Source organism: Archocentrus centrarchus, chromosome 15 (genome assembly GCF_007364275.1).
Source record: "Archocentrus centrarchus isolate MPI-CPG fArcCen1 chromosome 15, fArcCen1, whole genome shotgun sequence".
NCBI lineage: Eukaryota > Metazoa > Chordata > Actinopteri > Cichliformes > Cichlidae > Archocentrus > Archocentrus centrarchus.
The window spans coordinates 27,177,676-27,197,265 of NC_044360.1; the positions used below are offsets into that span (position 1 = coordinate 27,177,676).

The following is a 19,590-nucleotide window of genomic DNA, read 5'->3' on the forward strand; positions in this document are numbered from 1 at the left end:
AAAGATCTAAATAAAAGTACCTACTTTTAAATATTGTGTATCTTCGACAGTCTCCGTGAACACTTATGTTGTTTTCGTAGTTGCTCAATCAGAGCTTTCCTGGACCGAGCGGCTTTCCGTAGCTTCAATTTGACACGACAGCTCACTGTGATTGGTCACAGCTATCCGAGAGCGCACAACTGAGCCAAGATAATTCCCTCCACTAACACTACATTTGCCACATCTGTCTCTCTAATTGAATTTAATTCTTTACACTTTTACTCTACTCTGAAAAGAATTACATTTTTTATTATAGTGTTGCAGTTTATAGTAACATACAGGTCCAGAAATGCTTATAGGTGTACCTAAGTAAACTATGCTTTCCAAAGTCCTTATAAAATAATTTTATACGTCTCTGGTGCTTCCTGTTGACACGAACTAGCGTTTTGTTCATTTAACAGAATTTATAGATTTATGTGACGGCATGGACTTACCATCCTGTGAAAAATTAAACACACAACTGTAGAGGCACCTTTAGCAGCAATAACTTGAAGTAATCATTTTCTGTATGACTATTAGTCTTTCACATGATTGTGGAGGAATTTTGGCCCATTCCTCTTTACAGCGTTTGCTTCAGTTAATTGAGGTTGCAGGCATTCGGTTATGCACAGCTTCTCTTAAGGTCCACCACAGCATTTAATCTGGACTTTGACCTGGCCATTGCAACACTTTCATTCTTTTCTTTCTCAGTCAGTCTGTTGTAGATTTGATGCTGTGATTGAGATCATCATTTAGTTTGGGACACGCTTTAGTTGTTTGACAGCTGATTTCACTGACTTGACTCTAGAAAACTTTGGTATACGGAGTTCACGGTCAACTCAATGACAGCAGAATTTTTTTGTTTTGTTTTGTTTTGTTTGGTGGTTTGTTCAGATGCAACTTTGCAAACCTAAGCCGTGTTGCCATGTTCATGCCACAGAGAGAAGAATCTTTCTCCCGGCAATCCTTCCAAACAGCCATATATGTTCAGTGTTTTTCTAACTGTACTGTCATGAGCTTCAAAATTTAACATGCTAACAGAGGCCTATACGAGCTGAGATCCTCGCTTTTTTTTTTGCAGTTTTTGCAGTTTCTCTCAGCATTTCATGAAAATTGGGGTGAAACTGCTCAGACATCCACTCCTGAAAAGACTGTGTGTGTGTAACACACACCTGAATGCTCCAGACCAGCAAACTGCCAAAATCTTTGTTGTACGTGATTTCCTTAAAGTCGTGTTGTAAATTAAGGTTTGAATGTGAACAAATCTTGCTGAAACCGTTAAAATTCACGGTTTGATCAAAATTAAATAATTTAATTCATTATTTAATCGGCTTTACCATTTTACACCAGATGCCCATCCTGACACAACCCTCCATCTACCGGCTTGGGACTGACCAGCACGAGGAACCTCTGGGGGTGGGCTTTTCTTGAGTGTTTCTTCCTGGACTTGAACCACAAATCTTTCACGGGAAGAAAAATGTGTTAAAATGGAGCGACTCAAGCAGTTTTGGGGGGGTGGCTAAAACCTCCAAAGAGTCACAGAGGCCTGGAAACATGGAGGTAGGGGGGTCCGGTGCCTTGAATCTAATGATATCATCCCTGTCTTGATTGGACAAGCCTTTCCAGATATTATCGAATTAAACCATTCCATTCCACCGTGAAGATAAATCCAAAATAATACATGAAATAAACACACACACACACTCACTCCTTTATGCTCAAACGAAACCTACGCCCACGGTGGTGGGCCTATCTTATCGGGGCACTTTGAGGTGGCAGCTTCTTTACGTCAGCAGGGGGCGTGGAGCGGCCGCTCAGCGGGCGGCTCAGCCCCGCACAGGGATCCGCTGCTGTGCGGTAGACAAGACGGACGCGCGTCGTTTACGTCAGGCAAATGTCAACTTTCCAGAGAGAAAATGAAGCTGCTAAATCTCTGTTCAGGAGGCTTGAGGTTTTTAATGTCGTAAAGTAGCTGATATAGACTGTGGGTAGTCAGTGACCCTTGTTTCCCTGTGCGTACTCCCTGTGCTGTAGTGGTAATGGGTAAATGTTCACTGTGTGATTCCCTCAGCGCTGGCACAACCCCCCTCCCCATTTAATTTAATTAGATTCCTCTGCATACAATGCAACCACTGGTTTGCACATTCCTGTTCTTGATAAAGTGCAATTACACAGTGCGGTAGTTAACAGATGTATTTTGCTGATCCAGGGAGGTTAACCAGCGTCAGCCTGGCAGCGTTGCTGAACCCAGATCAGGGAGGCAAGCCAAGGAATTACAGACAGACTTTTTAAAAAACTCATTTATTAAATGAACATTATTAAGAAAAGCACCATATGTAAATATACAAACCAGGCAGCGCTTTCTGTGCACATATCCTGCCTCAGCTGCGTTGCCACTTTGCTGCAGCATTCTTTGCATTGCTGTTTCTTAAGCTCTACCTGATCCAGTTAAAGCGTTGACGGCATAAGATTAGGGACATGGCTTTAAAGAGGAGGACTTCCTTCCTTCAAACAGCTCCAGATCAAGCCCTCGCAAAATGCCACAGTCACTGAAGAAAAAAACTAAACAAAAAACCTTTTGATAGAAATCGCTAATGCATAAAAGAGGGAATGGGAATCTTATATTATATTAAACATGCTAATAATTCCTGCACAAATAGGGGGTCCGTGTTCTTGGGGTTCCTACAGATGTGTGTCTCTACTGTAATTATGTAACAACAATAAAACACATTAAACCTTAGATTATTTCTCTTCTTATATTCTCTGGACTTTGTTGCTGTTGACTTTCTGTGCCCGTAATAACCCACACCCCACCTCCCCACCAACCTCCCTCCGCACTCAGTGATTACACATTTATTTCTCCTGGTCCTAGTCTGCAGTTACTCCCATCGTGTCCGGGGAGTACAGTCACCACCGGGACAGAGCACCGATGGCATCCCGGGTCTCCTTCACTCAGGTCCGGCTGGAAGCGGAGCTGGAGCGCTACCGGGCCGAGTGCCAGTGGACAGGATACCGACGACAGTTGAGCAGATGCAGGCTGCGCGGATCCACGAAGACGGTGAGTTTAAGGTGGTATGCACCTGGGTTTTAAGTTGAGGTGGCTGTTGTCACTTCCTGACTGTTTTTTTTATTTTTTTATTATTATTGTTCATTGCGCTGTACACTGTAAAAAAAAAAAAAAAAAAAGTTAAAGTTTCAGGACGTTTGAGAAGTACTGAGAAATTCTCTTAAAAAAATTGCATTTGATGAGATTTGTTATATAGCGATAATAACCAGCAACTTTAGTTTTACAGCAGCTTTAACTTAACACAAAACACTCCAAAATGTTTGTCAAGCGTGGGTGTTTTTTTGCAGCACAGGGACAGCACTGCACACAGGTTGGACCTTGACCTCTCAACACAGGCAATCTATCTAATCAATAAAATTATAGTAATACATTGTTTATGTGTCCCAGTGTGATGTGTGGAGAGGGGCAGTAGGATGGCCTCAATACTAAAATGTTACTCCCTGAAAGTTTACAGGACACACAGTGAAAGAGCACATGCGTGATTAAAGGAAGTGAGTGACCTTCCACCTGTACGATGAGCAGTGTCACCTGCACAGCTTATGCAAAACACAGTTTTTTTCAACAGGCTATTAACTGCCTGCCTCTGCCCTTGAAATCACTCCATGCTGTACATGTGCTCAAAGAAATGCAAACACACGTATCGTTCTGGGCCTCATAAAGCATTCATTTGGTAGATCTCTAATGCACCTGCCTCCCCCATTACCTTAGCAGAGTAAATATGGGTTGAGGTCTGGCTGATAGTGCAGACCAGCAGTTTCTCCTTGCCTGCACACGCGCTCATGTGTTAAATTAATCTGGTATTGCTGTGTGCATGCATGACTCACACTGTAGCTGATCTGACAGGAGTGTGTGTGTTGGAGCAGGAAAGATATATAATATATATATATATATATATATGTGTGTGTGTGTATATATATATTATATATGTGTGTGTGTGTGTATATATATATATATATATATATATATATATATATATTATATATATATATATATATATATAATATATATATATATATATATATATATATATATATATATATTAGATTGAGATAAAGGAACTTTGTTTCAGGTAAAGCAATAAGGTGTTTAACTTCCACCCACTGTAAAACTGGTAAAAAAAAAAAAACAGCAATAGGTGGTTGCACTCTGCGTTCAAGGTTTCGAGTGTTTTTCTTTGGTGAATTTGCTTTTGATGATGTTGTGATGAAGATGTCAGAGTCTGATTGATCTCATATCAAAGAAAATGCTACTTAGATCAGGCATGTAAGACAGATGGAATTTGGGGCTTTTAGTAATCTACAGGAAGTACCACATATTCTACTATTTAAATACATTTTAAGAATACATTTTAAGAACATTCATTTTTTTTTCTTCCAAAATGAGTCATGTGTATTCTTAAAGCTACTTTTGTAAGGACCCTGTGTAAGCTGTAATGAAACCTTCACCACAAGGTGTCCCAATTCTAACAGAAAGTTCGAATGTAGCATAATATATATTCTCCTATATACATATGAAATTATTTCATATTACAGTGTTGAAAATAGCTTCTAACTAATCTCACGTTTCTAACTTGATTAAAAAACTGCATAACGTTGGACTCTGCGCAGACCGGACACTGTACTGACTCGTTGCCTCATCTTGTGCTTCAAAGTGGCACTATGCAGCCATCTTCATTTCAATTTCAGTTGATGTCTGCAACACAGTGCATATCTCCGATAGCCATTGTCTCTTCACATTGTGTGAAGCAGAGACTAACTGTGTACTGCATATGGGACAGCACTACAGACGGTATCAAAGGTGGACGTACCTACCGTGACATCATCCATTGGTCTGCGAATCACCATCTTGGTTTCAAAAGATCTAGATGTGATGAGGAGGTATGGGTCAGACTTTGAAACCCCTCACTCATTGGCTAACAACTTGTCATCAATCACAACTCGTTAAACAATGATCATGCTCCTTTTTTAGGCAAAGCATGGCCAAGATTAATAAATAGACAGTATGACCAAAAACGAGTGACTGAGCCCATCAACTCAGCTGGAAAGTTTACACAGGTCAAATTACACAGTCCTGACATTCAAACAGCTAATGTGTTAGCAAACATTTAGAGTGGTGTTTCTATCCACCTTAATGTAGGTGCAGTGTGTGCCATCCATTTAGTCCTGCCTCGGCCTCCACTGACTTCTGAAGGGACTATCTGCCTGCTAAGCTGCCAAATGCTCTACCACTTTAGCTAGCTGGCTAGCTACTAGCTATACTTTATCTGCCTGTTTGGCACCAAAAACCCTCAGTTTATACCCTGCACATATTAGCATATACACTCTGGTTACAGGGCTAACCATCAGCTGGCCATCAGTGTTTGAAACTACCTCCACTTATAACAGAGTTAACATGAAGGAAATGGGTAACCTTTAAAAGTCTTTACTTTTATATTTGGAACAACTTCAGTGTTTTAAACAATCATGATTAGCTTTTTGGAAGGAAACAAAAACCAAAAACAGTGATGAATGTGAACTCCCAGAGGGAGGTGTTTGAGAGGGACAAACTGGGGACAGAACAGCCAACAGAGCTTTTCATTAAAAGAACAAGCAATGAGCTGAAAACATGGAAATTCGACTAAAAAAGCTCACTCTCTTTGTGTTTATCACTGTGAGGTCCTCTTCATAAATAGATCCATTGTTAACATATTGAAGCCAGACTTATTACTCTTCTCCAGTTTCACACAAAGTAAAACTCATCAGTAAGAACAACGAAGCCCTTTCTTCCTTTTCTCTGGAGAGTCAAATGTTTATTGCAATCTAAGGAAATTGCTGACTGAAGAGGAGGCAGTTAGTGGGAGATGATAAGACTGTTCCTAAAATGACAATAGAGAGAATCAGATAATCAGAGCACCGATGATGTTCGAGAGAGTGTGAGGCAAACTCCAGGCTAAATTCTATTTTTTCTTCCACTGAAACAAGAATTTTTTTTTTTTAATCTCGGCACTTTGTTACTTTACTGCAACACTGACTCTTGCCAAAGTCTTGGCTCAACTAGTGTGCAGTCATTAAATAGCTCTTACTGTGCTCACAAGCTGAAACACATCCTGCTGTTTTCCCCTCGCAGATTGCTCAGCCTTGACTGTACTGATAAAACAAACTTGAAAATATGTCAAGTATATCGGGGCATAAACACTGCTCATGGAGTTGGCACTGGAAAACAGACACACAGTGAAAAAGCCAAACAGGAAAGCTTTAATCGAGTGTGTGTGTACACAGAAACTGAGGTTTACTACTGGACAGTACTGAGTGGCAAGGCCCTATCAGGAGAAGGGTTGTTTCATGTAAACTTGAATTGACTGTAGGTGGATGGGAGTGTTTATCTGCTATTCCAAGGTTGAAGCTATTTAAGAAAAATATTAGGGAAATGGAAACTGTAGATTCTAAATAGACCTAAGGACTCAGGCATTTTGAACTGCCGTCCCTGGGAATTGCTGTTTTGAATGGACTGAAGGAGGTTTGCTTTGGCTACAGAAACAAATGACCTGCGACCTTTAGCTTAGACCCTCAGCATACTCAGCTCGTTGTGAACTTTTTCAATCCCAACCCCCCCACCCCCCGCCTTTTTTAGATGATTATGGGACACTGCTGATGGCCGAGGCGCTGCTGGAGGAGTGCCTGCAGGAAAACATGGATCTGTTACGCAGGTCCAAGCCTTTGGTGGACAAAACCCAGCCCAAACTGTGCAAGGCCAAAGGCCACCTCAACACCATCCTGAGCCGAGGCCATCTAACAGTTAGTCCAATCTCAGTTACTTTGGGTCATCGTAGTTGTAGAAAATTACTTTCCTCATTAAATCAAATAAAGTCCTAAAACCATTTTTGCACAGAGCACTGAAAGCTTCTTCTATAAAGCCTTCACTTTGTGTGGCTTCTTCATTTGTTTTTATTGTTGTCCTGCAGCCCAGGTACTTGAATGAGGCTCTGCTGCTGATGGCAAAAGTGCACTACGTGCAGGGACGCTACCGCGACGCCCAGGGAATGTGTGCCAGGGTGGGGCTGGAGGAGCTGACGCAGGATGACCAGCCGACCTACCACCTCCGCCTGCTGGCTGAGGCATTCGTGATTAAAGGTAAAATAAAAACAAAAAAAAACAAACCAAAAACTTCCTTTTTTTCTATTTTAATAGGTTCATTTTTTGGTATCAGGAAAGATAAAAAAAAAAAAAACAAGAAGTCAAACATATCAAAGGTTTTAACAAACTTATTTAGAGAAAACAAAGATAAGCTCTCCTCAGAATCCTGTCTGCATCTGTAGGATGCACAATGATGCATGTGCAGTTTTTCTGTGCATGCTCCTCCCTTAGTTTTACCTGAATAAAGTGGTGTACAGAATCTTTCTGCACCTCCTGTCCTATACTACTATCTGCTGGGTGATTTGTTTCTTCATGTTGCCATGATCAGCAGCTGTTTTAATGGGTACCATTAAAAAAAAGAGACTTGCAAAGCCAGATTTTTTTGACAGGTGCATCAAAGAGAAACTCAGTATTTTGAACTAACTCAGTTTGGACCAGGACTTAAGATCTAGTAGGGCAAATATATACCAATTAGATCTAACATTAAAATGATCTGCCTGATAATTTTAACTTAATTTTAAAGGATGTTGGCAGCAGCTCCTTTGGGTCCAGTGGGTTGCGGGGTGTAGATCATTGGGAGTTTGGAGGCCAGGTCAACATGTTGGACTCTTCGTCATGTTAGGCATGCCCCTCATCTGCAACAATATGTAGGTGAGTGGGATGTGTCTAAGTAACAAACATATGAATACAAGGACACAGGGCAGCCCATTGCATCTCACTGTAAGGTGATAGTGAGTGTTATTCTCGTCACCTTTCAGTGGATTTGAGTTGTGGGTGATCAGCGTGTACATGCTGTACAACCTTGCTACTGGTTTTACACTATTTGACTAATTGACGGTTGGTGGCAGCAGTGCACCAGCAGCAGAAGACTGCTAGCCGCCAAGTGTAGAGTCTGTGCCGAGGACACACAATACTGCTGTAAAGTCTCTGAACTCCAACTGCTCGGACCTTAATTGATTTGTTTGGACTCAGCAGGAATTAACAGCAAAAACGTTTCTCTTAATTTAGAAATAAGATCATTATTCAAAAATATATCTGACAAAATCCACAAAAAAAATGTCATTTTTCCTCTTATAAACATGCCTCTAGATAGCTCTACTTTAACGCTTCGTTGACTGTAATCACTCGTCTCGCCGCTCCTGAATGTGGGATTTTAATGCCAGCTGGTTGTAACTGTCACTGGAGCTTGGCTGTGCCTACAGTGCTTGTGTGAAAGAGTGATGATATGTCCTTATTAAAGAAGCCTGTCCCAGTGAGCTCCCATAAACCTCCAAATCCTTGGAGTAATAGCCGGCACTCTGGCACTGCCACAGTCACTATAAAAATGTCACACAGGAGAAACTTGACTACTTGCACTGCCAGGTATGAGTGCTGAGACAGACCTGCAGTTCTAACCAATGCTTGCCAGGTGGCAAGCATACATTATATATAGTCTCATGTTACTGCTTATTAGATAGGGGATTCTACTGAGCCATATCATCATGTAGAGAGCAGAAAGCTGTGCAGTGGTCTCACTTTAAAGCGATCTACATGAAATAAACTGCGCTTCATAAAGCGTCAGTATTTCAGTATGGCTTCTGGACGTCTGCTACACCTCTGCACAGTTTACATTTACAGCACATCTCCTGGACCTTCAGTAAGCAAAGGCAGCACTGAGAACTGGCAGGTTTCCTGAAAAACACCAGCAGCAAGCCTGACCTACTCTCTTCATACATTTCCTTAATGATCCCTTATCTAACTCCACTGATAGGAGTTGTTACAGCCCTAAATCACAATGACCTTTTATGGGGCTTGGAAGTGGAAATGGAAGCAGCAGGCCAAACTGTGGATTCAAATGTTACATGGCTGGAAAACATCAGCTTGATTGGGCACAGAGTTACGTCGGTAACGTTCGGTGTTCTTGGTTGAGTTTTTAACTTCAGCTTGCAGATGACGCCGACGAAGCGGTCCTGCCCTTCCTCGTGCATTTTCTTTCCAACTGCCTGCACTGTCCTGGAGACACCTTCAGGGAGAAGATTCGGAATAAATTAACAACGTAACGCTCTCCTGGAACGGATTTCCCACCTCTGGTCTTTGTCTCGACAGTTTCCATACAGATGCTTGTTTTTTAAACACGACAATTGTGAGTCATATGTGAAGGAGGAATTTACAGTTAGTCACAGTCACACATGCAGTCAAGCTGCCTCAAGCCCAAACACGCATCCCCCCCCCCCCCCCCCCCCCCCCCCCCCCCCCCCCCATCCCATTTTAATTTGGAGTCATTTTAAAAATATGCTCTTTCCAGTCAGATACAGTTTTAAGTATTTTTGTCTTTTGTGACTCACTGAACACCAGCATTACTAAAGGTCAAAGATCACATTCACAGAACATTACACTGGAGGACGGGATAATCTTGTTTCACTCATCATAATCATCATCATTATGTGGCTACACTCCCTGTTTCCTGATGATCGGACGTGACCTCGTGCTCATGAAACTAAAGAGAATTTGTGGCAATAACTGTCAGATTCCTTTGATTGGTTTGAAGCCCACTGAATGATATTAATCACAAACACTTAGAAAACAGATCCAATCCTGTGGGGCTGCATAGCTCCTCCCTGCGCTTTTCCATCTATTGCTTTATAAATGAAGTCAGATGTGAATATTTGGATGATGATGTCTACTTATTGATTAGCCTGGCGCCTGGCCTGAGCTGCTGTCCATCACTGCCTCCTGCGCTCTAGAATAGTTCCTGCTCCCTCCAGTTGTTTGTACAATTAGCTCCACTAGAAGACGTCATCTGGACAGAACAGCCCTTCTGTAATCATGCATCAGCAATGCATTTATAGGTAAAACACAGTGTTCAAATAAAGTTTTATGTCTACAGTACCAGCTTACTGCAGTAGTCACTTTAAGGTGAAGACCCCACAACATTAGAGAGAATACACAAGCAAATGATTCCCTCTGAGCAAAGCACTTGGCGACAACAGGAAGGAAGAACTCCCTTTTAACAGGAAGAAACCTCTGGTGGAACCAGGCTTAGGAAGGAGCAGCTATCTACCATGACTAGTTTTGGGGGTGGGTTAGACAGAGAATAATGTATTTCAGGAGCCAGAGACACCTGCAGAGAAAGAGGAAGAAACAGAGACCATGGGGGAGAAGAGACACAAAGCTAAAGGCATCTAAGAGTGATGTGCACAGACGGCGAAGGGAGAGACGAGAAGATGAGGTGTGCGGCACACCTCAGGGATTATCCACGCAGCCTGTGCTGATAGCAGCACAACTAAGGGATGTTTCAGTGTCCCATAAGCTAACTCTAAATGTAGAATTACAGTTGTACGCCTAATCTTAGAAACAGAGAGGGTGTCTGCTTCCCGAACCCAAACCGGGAGCTGGTTCCACAGGAGAGGAGCCTCCGCATCTCATTACCTTTGGAACTCTAGGAACCACAGGTAAGCCTGCTCTCTGAGTGCAAAGCGTTCTATCGGGATAACATGGCAATGAGAGGTCTTTAAGATGTAACAGAGGTCGGTGATTTAGCTCGCTGTATGGGAAAAAGTTTTGAATTCAACTCCCGATTTTACAGGGAGCCAGTAAAAGGAAGCTAATAGAAATATGAGTTATACTCCGCACTATTTTGGATCAGCTGGAGGCTTTTTCAGAGAGCTACTGAGAAAAACTGACCTTTAGGAATATGACATAGTCCAGCCTAGAAGTAACATGTCTGTCAATATCACTCTGAGGCGGGATCGTCATGAATTTAGAAATGCAGAAAGAAACTCAGCTTCCACTGCAAGACACTTACTGTTCTCCAGGTAATGTCTTATTTTTAATTGCAAACGCTATGACCATACAGCTGGGATGGCTATAGTTTATCAGAATCTATCCTGAGGGAGACAATAACTTTGCACAAATTTCCATCCAAATACCGCTGAGACATTTTACTTGAAACTCACAAATATTAATGTCATGGTGGTGCTTGAGGAAAATTCGGGGGGATCATCAAAGATCGGATTCATCCTCTGGGACTCGTGAATGCTGTCAAGCCATCCAGCACACGCTGAAACATTTCAGTCTGGACAGACTCTGTTGCCATGTTCCTTCAAGCGGAGCTCATTTAAACAGACTAATGTCATTAAAAGTCACTCAGTTATTTCGTGCTTTCTACTTTTTGCAGTTCATGTACTATTTTCGGAACATTTCTATCTCAGTGAAGCCTCTCTAAGCAATTGAGTATTGCAGGTGCAGACAGAATAACAAGAATGGATCAAATTGAAGCAGTAGAGGCTGAGTTATCACCGCTTTTATTCCATGTCATGGTGCTCAGTCTCTGGCTCCTACATTTTACATAATGGATCTCAGTATTTACGCCCGATAGACACATTTTAAAATGTTTCTTAATATCAAGCTGTTATGAGTAATACTAATAATGATTTATTGTCTCAGTTGAATCGGCTTCTTCCAGTCACCCACAGCTCCTACATTACATTTTCAACTTAACCTGAGCAGTTTAAAGCTAGAGCAGTTACATTTTTAATGGCACATTTTACTCCTGTGACTCCTGTGATGTTTTCCTGCCTGCTTCCTGCTTTGTTAGTCACTGGAAGCAGGTGCTGGTAAACTGACCCCTGTCTCGCCGTGTGTTCAGGTCTGTCTCTGGATCACCAGACGCTGTCTGCTGTGTCTCGTGTTCGTCTTCTGAGGAGAAGAGGAGTGCCTGTCCTGTTACCTCAGGGCCTGTGACGCAGCTCTGTCCTACCTGCAGGAGCTGGATAAGGTGGGTCTTTACAGCTGTGTTTAGTTCAGCTTTTAGTCATTTTACTTCTTTACTATTTCAGCACAAACATGCAATATTTGATAGTGTTTCCTGGCTGTATAACTGTCAAGATGAACCATTGCATTGTTAACTGAACACATGAATATTGAATTGTTGTAATGGTCTTCATCTCAACCACTTTCAAAACTAAAGCACTGATTGTGTGCTAATGAATCTATAATAATGATCCCCTAATACAGTGAAAAGGGCCAGTACACATATGTCTGAATATCTTGTACTATTTCAGTGATTACCTGTTGTGGATCATTTTTACTGTGACTCTTATACTGAATCCTTTTGACTGATTTCATCTGTGTTCATTCAGTGTGACACAAACACCACTGGCACCGTACTGGAGCTGCTGAAAGCTAAATGTATTTCTCTTAACGTACAGTAACTTATATTCATTTCCATTGTTAAAACTGTTTTGTATCTGTATTTTCAGGTTGCAACAACACCCCACGTCAAGTCAGCCAAAGTCACTGTATTTCATTCAGCCACTGAATTGAACTGGGCTACTTCCTGCAGGCTGCATTACAGAGTGCTTACCTTTGTCTGCTGCACAGGGGGTGAGTGTATCAACCATAACAACTGTCCTCCTGTTGAAATGCTAAAATATACCAGGAGACAAACCTGTAGATACGCTCATCCCCTTTCTGACAGTGTTATTTAAACCTCTTTTTGACACGAGTGCAAGTTAGACCATTTGATTTTGTTTGTGTAGTTGGCACTTGGCCTGTGTAGTCACAGACTGGAACTTGTTTTGTGCACTGCAGAGTTTCGTCCCTTCATCGTGAGCACTCTCTCATTTAGTCTTGTTTAGAGCGAAGAGGAGGAGAAGAAATCAAGCAAAGCTTTTCAGCACCACTTGACCTCAGTGCAGCACAGATGAATTTTTATCTGTGATCAATAGGTGGCAGTGTTGCTCTTAGACATAAAAAAGTAAGGAGCATTTGGATGAATGTTTGGTTGTCACATATGTACACATATCTCTGCAGTGAATCCTGCCTCTGTGAAAACTATAATATTTGCGTTTTACTTGCTCATCCAGTGACAATAATGTAAATATGGTGGGAAAATTTAAAGAAGTGTTTGAATGTTTCAGTCAAAGCAAAGCTTTTGGCAGCATGGATCCTAATTTAAACATTCAGAAGGACTTTAACATTGTAACACTATGATATTAACAGTTAGATCTGCTAGCGTCTTCTTCTGCACGTTTATTTTTGTTTAATGTTACTCTTTCACAACCTATACATCACACTGATACACACCTACTGTGTGTGTCAGTCATCTCGCACAGGGTGCTCACCAGCTGCGCAGGGTGCTTAGGGTGGTGGAGTCACGAGGGTCTCAGAGCTTCAGAAAGGTGAGCCACCTGTCTCACACACACACACACAGACACACACACACACACACACACACACACACACACACACACACACACACACACACACACACACACACACACACACACAGATGATGGAAATTTAAAGTGGACTAATTCTTCTTTTCCCTTTTTTTTGTTGTATGATAAAACCAGTACAGCGGTGGATGATCATATTAAACATGACCAATGTTTCAAATCGGATATAATTAGATATGAATAATCCATGTGAGCCAAAGTTCAGGATCTGTATGATGCCATTGAGAGCAGATCTCCCAAATACAATCATCTCAGTTACACAATTGTGGACGTAAGCAATGAAGCCTCACCAAACATGTTTGCGAGGGGCAGCCAATCAGAAGAAAGTTGACTTAACAGGAGGGAGAAGGGAGTTAAAAACAGTTTGTTCATCCATCCATCCAACCATTCTTTTCCGCTTATCCGGGGCTGGGTTGCGGGGGGCAGCAGCCCAAGCAGAGAAACCCAGGCTTCCCTCTCCCCAGCCACCTCCACCATCTGGAAGGACCCAAGGGTTCCCAGGCCAGCCGAGAGATAATCCTCCAGAGTGGAGGACTGGGTTAGCCCGGGGTCCTCCCCACGGGACAGAAGTGGAACACTCACCAAGAGGCACCCAGTAGGCATCCTAGTCAGATGCCTGAGCCAGCTCAACTGGCTCCTCTCAATGTGGAGGAGCAGTGGCTCTACACTGAGCTCACCTTATCTCTAAGGGAGAGGTCAGCCACCCTTAGGAGGAAGCTCATTTCTGCCGCTTGTATTGGCCATCCTATTCTTTCAGTCACTGCCTAAAGCTCATGACCATAGGTGAGGGTGGGGATGTAGATTGACGGTAAATCGACAGCTTCGCTTTTACACTCAGCTCCATCTTCACCATGACAGACCGGTGCAGCGTGCAGCGTCTCCATCACTGCCTTGATCCGTCTGTCGATCTCCCGCTCCCTTCTCCTTCACTCGTGAACAAGACCCCAAGATACTTAAACTCATCCACCTGGGGCAGGAACTCTTCCCTGAACCAAAGACGGCACTCCACCCTTTTTGCAGCTGAGGATCATGGCCTCAGACTAGAGGTGCTGATTCTCATGCCAGCCTCTTCACACTCGGCTGCGAACCGTTCCACTGCGAGTGAAGCAGGTTTTTTCAGACACACTTATTTATCTCATACTGCTGCTCCAGTACGAGATAAATAAAGGTTGTTTGAACTGTGAATCATACAAAGCTGTTCTAGCAGAGTTCAAAAATGAAAAAAAATGGAGCTGGAAAAATAGGTGTTCTTTAAAATTTTACAGGACCCACAGTATCAGTATCCCATTATTGCATTAATGCAACATTTATTCATTGTGGTTCCATCCTAGTCTGCAGCAAGAAAGCTTGCAGAAGTGTTGCTGAGCTCTGTGAGTGAGGACAGCTACTGGCCCCCGCTGGGCCCCCCACCCTCAGCCTGGCTTCACAGGGAAGGAGCTGCTGCCTCCAAAGACGCCATCTACCCCACCGTTAAACCGCCACAACGCTACAGCACAGACTGGTTTGTATAGTGTCTGTTTTTTATTTCAGTATCTTTGTTTTCTGCTGCAATGTCGTTTCAGTCCTTTCTAATCCTGTTATACCACTTAGTCAGTGCACTAAGCACAATTACTTTAGTCAAGCTAAATATTTAAGGAGTGTCTGTTTTACTACTTTGAGACCATGAGTATCTCTTTTGTCTAATTTGCCATCCTATTACAATCTTGGCACTTGCAGTACTTTGACATACACTGTATTTCCAAAAGTATCACTCGTCTGCCTTCACACACACAAGAACTTAACATCCCATTCTTAACCCATGGGGTTTAACTATGATATTGGTCCACCCTTTGTAGCTTTAACAGCTTCAACTCTTCTGGGAAGGCTTCCATAAGGTTTAGGAGTGTTTATGGGAATTTTTGACCATTTCTTAAGAAGCACATTTGTGAGGTCAGACACTGATGTTGGGATGAGAAGGCCTGGCTCACAGTCTCTGCTCTAATTCATCTCAAAGTTATTCTACTGGGTTGAGGTCAGGACTCTGTGCAGGCCAGTCAAGTTCTTCACACCAAACTCAACACGTTGGAGGAGAACACATGTCCACTGCTCTAGAATCCAGTGGTGGCGTGCTTTACACCACTGCATTGTGCTTGGTGATGTAAAGCTTGGATGCAGCTGTTCAGCCACGGAAACCCATTCTATGAAGCTCTCTATTCACTGTTCTTGAGCTAATCTGAAGGCCACATGAAGTTTGGAGGTCTGTAGTGATTGATTCTGCAGAAAGTTGGTGACCTCTTCACACAATGCGCCTCAGCATCCAGTGACTGCACTCTGTGATTTTACATGGCCTACCACTTTGTGGCTGCATTGCAGTCATTCTCAATCGCTTCCACTTTGTTATATTACCACTAACAGCTGACTGTGGAATATTTAGTAACAAGGAAATTTCACAACTGGACTGGCATCCTATTACGGCACCACTTTGGAATTCACTGAGCTCTCAGAGCGACTCGTTCTTTCATAAGTGTTTGTAGAAGCAGTCTGACGGTGCTTGGATTATACACCTGCGTTTTCTTAGCTGCTGATCCTTCTTAGGGTCTGGGGGAATGTGGGTGAGGGGACAAATGTGACATAGGAAAATAAACTATATGTTGGTTGGATCACACTCTATTGGGTATTAAAATGGCCACAAAAACAATATTGAAAAAGTGTACCTAATAATGTCATGCCTTTAATGAAATTTTGCTATTTTGGTTTAACATGTCTTACGTGTTAATCAGTCTTGCACATGGGCTACCTCCTTTGTTGATCTTCCCAGACATTGCTTTATTTTTCCTTTTCTTCCCTTTCCCTTTTCCTTTTTCTTTTACAAATCTTTTTGTGTTCTTTAATAAATTGACCTGATTTGTAAGCATGGGAGACAAATAAGGCTATTACTTGTCATTTTACATTTAAACAAGTTTTGTCTGGAAAAAAAAGAATCATGTGGTCTTCTAAGTCCTCTGTGTCCTCTGAAGCTGAGCCCAGGTGGTTTCCAGTGCACCTGTGGTTCAGCTCTGTCCTGCCACTAGAGGTCATCACATCCCAGGCTTAATTCACACTTGCTGAATACCTGCTTCGGATGATGTTTAAAGCGCACAGAGCAGCGCTCTGAAGTTCAGTTCATTCATTAATTCATTTTTGACACAGACGGCAGGCTGCTGTTTGTTTGTGTTACAGGCAGCTTCTTTTATCATAATGTTTATGTAACATAATATATCAGCATAGTAACACAGGTCATGACAGAAAGCAGAAAAATCCCTCGCCCAATCCAGACTCAACAAACTGGTTATATGCAACAGCACACAACAATGCATGGCCATATAGTTGTCTAGTTTCTGCACCACCCTCTTTGCAGGGATCCTGTGCTCGTTGCTTGGGCCCTGTAAGCCATACTTAGTCACCGCAACATGACTAATCCAGCCCACACTATCATGAGTGAAGATCTAAATCCACGTCTGAGATTTGAAGGAGAGGAGGAACAGGAGGTTTCACCCCGAGGAAAGGCTGTGCTTCAGTATTGTTCACGGCTTTTGTCATCAGTTACCTCTTTTGAAAAGGCCTCAATGGTGTCTGGTAAATGTGTCCTTTAATAGGACACGGAGCCGTCAAGAGAGGGAGAGGGGCAAAGAAAGTGATGAATGGAAGAAAAAAGCTGAGAGCAGTGTGTGTGTGTGTGTGTGTGTGTGTGTGTGTGTGTGAAAGAGGGCGAGAGAAAGAGACATCTGAGATAGTTGCTGTATAGTGATATATCCAGGGTGGTCTGTATTATGTTACAGCTCCACAGGTGAGATAGGAACTTGACACTCCCAACAGTCTACCTTTGGAAAAGGTGGTGTGTGTGTGTGTGTGTGTGTGTGTGTGTGTGTGTTTGTGTGTGTGTGTGTGTGTGGTGTGTGTGGTGTGTGTGTGTGTGTGTGTGTGTGTGTGTGTCAGTGTGAGAGAAAGGGATAAACTTCCTGTTCTTGGTACTATTTCCTGTGTCCCTGCAGTTGCTTCTGTCCTCAGGACGTGGTGGAGGAGGCCATTTTGCTGCTGCTCATCACAGAGTCCATGGTAAGGTATACACACACACACACACACACACACACACACTGTCCTCAGTTTTATTTTTCTTTCAAAACGCACACAGAATAGATGCCTCTTACTCCCACCTTTCCTTGCTTAGTCTTCCTCCTTTCCATCCGCTTCCTCATCCAGTGTCTCTCTTTATCCAGGCCAGTGGTGACGCAGTGATCAGCCGTCTACCGGATCAGGCCGAGGCTCGCCAGGCCAGCCTGCAGGACGCCACCTCTGTCTATGACCTGCTCACCATTGGTATGGTCAGGAGGGGGCAGTACGCCATGCTCTCTGAGGTGTGCTGACACACACACACACACACACACACACACACACACACACACACACACACACACACAGTAAAGACACACACTATGCTGGAGGTCTAAGGGGAGAAAAGCAAAAAGAGGGAGAGATGAGATGTGTTAGTGAGAGCTTTGCCTTTGCCAAACTTTTTAATGAATGTCCTTATCACTTAGAGCACAGGGATTATGTGTCTTTTTCTCTCACTGCCTCTCAGTCTTTTCCTCATCTCTCACCATCCCCCACACTGCCTGTTCTTTTCTGCTCCTTCCTCCTTTTCTGGCTTTGAATTCCTCCTCCATTTTCTCACTTTTTTTTTTCTGTTTCCCCTCTAATGTGACTTTCTACCCAGATGTGGGACGTTAGGGAGGCGGAGGTTAGTGGGGTTGTCTCAAATTAGGTTTGTCCACCAGTCTCACTGATTCATAGCATCAGTCATCTTATATGGGAGACCACACACACACACACACACACACACACACCACACACACACACACACACACCACACACACACACACACACACACACACACAGAGCAGACACACACACACACACCACACACACACACACACTGCGGTAGATCCACCCACACGAGTGGATCAATTTGCTGATGTATGAGGCCTGCATGGGCCATTTATTTAAAATCAGGTGTCAGCCAGTCAATACCTTCCGTCTTTGACGTCATGAATAAGGCCATTACTGTAGCATCATTCAGTCCATGATGTCACTGCAGTAAGAAATCACGTTTTAATTTCACACCATGAAAGAGTGTATTCATATTATTAGTAGTAGATTTCAAAAATGTACTTTTAGTTGTAAAATGTGGTGATTTAAAGTATAGGCCAAGCATTAAAATGATAGCCCCTTATCCAAAAGAGTACCCCCCCCCCCCCCCCCCCCCCCCGCGGCCCTGTAATCATTCTTCCTGCTCACAAAGCATTTCAGTTCCCTTCCTTTCAGTGGAGGTCAGAGTCAATGGCCACAGTCCTCACTCTGTGCACAAAATGCATTAAGAAGTTTATCTGAAGCTGATCTTCAGCAATCTGAGTCGCAAAGTTACAATTTTGTGTTAAACAAACTGAATGATATCTGCTTACTCTGCTCAGAACAATGTAATTTTAATGGAGGTGCAGGGAGACGGTTGTCTCCTGATGTCCAGTGAGAGCAGTAGCAGAAATATTTTCAGTATCGCACCGGACTGAAAAACTGTAAATTATAATGACCATAACTGTAAATTTGGAGTCAGTCAAATTTAGTAAATTTACTTTTCATACTTAAAATATAGTATTTAATAATATTAATTAGTCACTGGTAATGTTATTATTGATGTTTATTTATGTCATTAGGGCAGTCACTGGGATGGACTAGTGTCCTGGGTGTATCCCCATCCTCTCACCCAGAATCAGCTGGGATAGGCTCCATCCGCCCGTGACCCTGAGTTGAATGAGCAGTTAAGAGGATGGACAGAAGGACAGACAGACGGTTGGTCAGTCAGTCAGCCGGTCCCACGGCTTCAAATGCTGCCCTTAAGTCGACACAGATGGCGTCTCCCACCTTATGTGACAGCCTCATGACAAGCTTGTTGAATTTTATTCTAAACCACCCAAACCTTTTCTTTAACCCAGTCATGTTTTGGTGATTAGATCTGACTAAACAGCTGGTGAAAGTGACCATAAACAAAAAGTGAAAACAACACAAAGCAATGAGTCAAGCCAAACGTGAGCCTCAGTTTCCAGGATCAAGATTGTGTCATTTACCCCACAATCGGGCGATTGTGGGGTAAATGACACACCTG

At 42.8% G+C, this 19,590-nt stretch overlaps 1 protein-coding gene across 1 annotated transcript in view; it reads left to right on the forward strand.

Moving 5' to 3' along the window:
• Positions 1-1,843: 1,843 nt before the first annotated feature.
• The window catches only part of ttc7a (tetratricopeptide repeat domain 7A), a 72,818-nt gene continuing 55,071 nt past the window's right edge, over positions 1,844-19,590 (forward strand). Inside the window, 13 exon segments of the mRNA XM_030747583.1 lie at positions 1,844-1,969; positions 2,891-3,020; positions 3,023-3,076; positions 6,695-6,858; positions 7,026-7,194; positions 11,825-11,879; positions 11,881-11,953; positions 12,438-12,492; positions 12,495-12,561; positions 13,280-13,358; positions 14,747-14,916; positions 17,426-17,489; positions 17,651-17,788. Of these exon segments, the coding sequence (XP_030603443.1) occupies positions 1,913-1,969; positions 2,891-3,020; positions 3,023-3,076; positions 6,695-6,858; positions 7,026-7,194; positions 11,825-11,879; positions 11,881-11,953; positions 12,438-12,492; positions 12,495-12,561; positions 13,280-13,358; positions 14,747-14,916; positions 17,426-17,489; positions 17,651-17,788 (1,275 nt within the window). The 5' untranslated portion in view covers positions 1,844-1,912.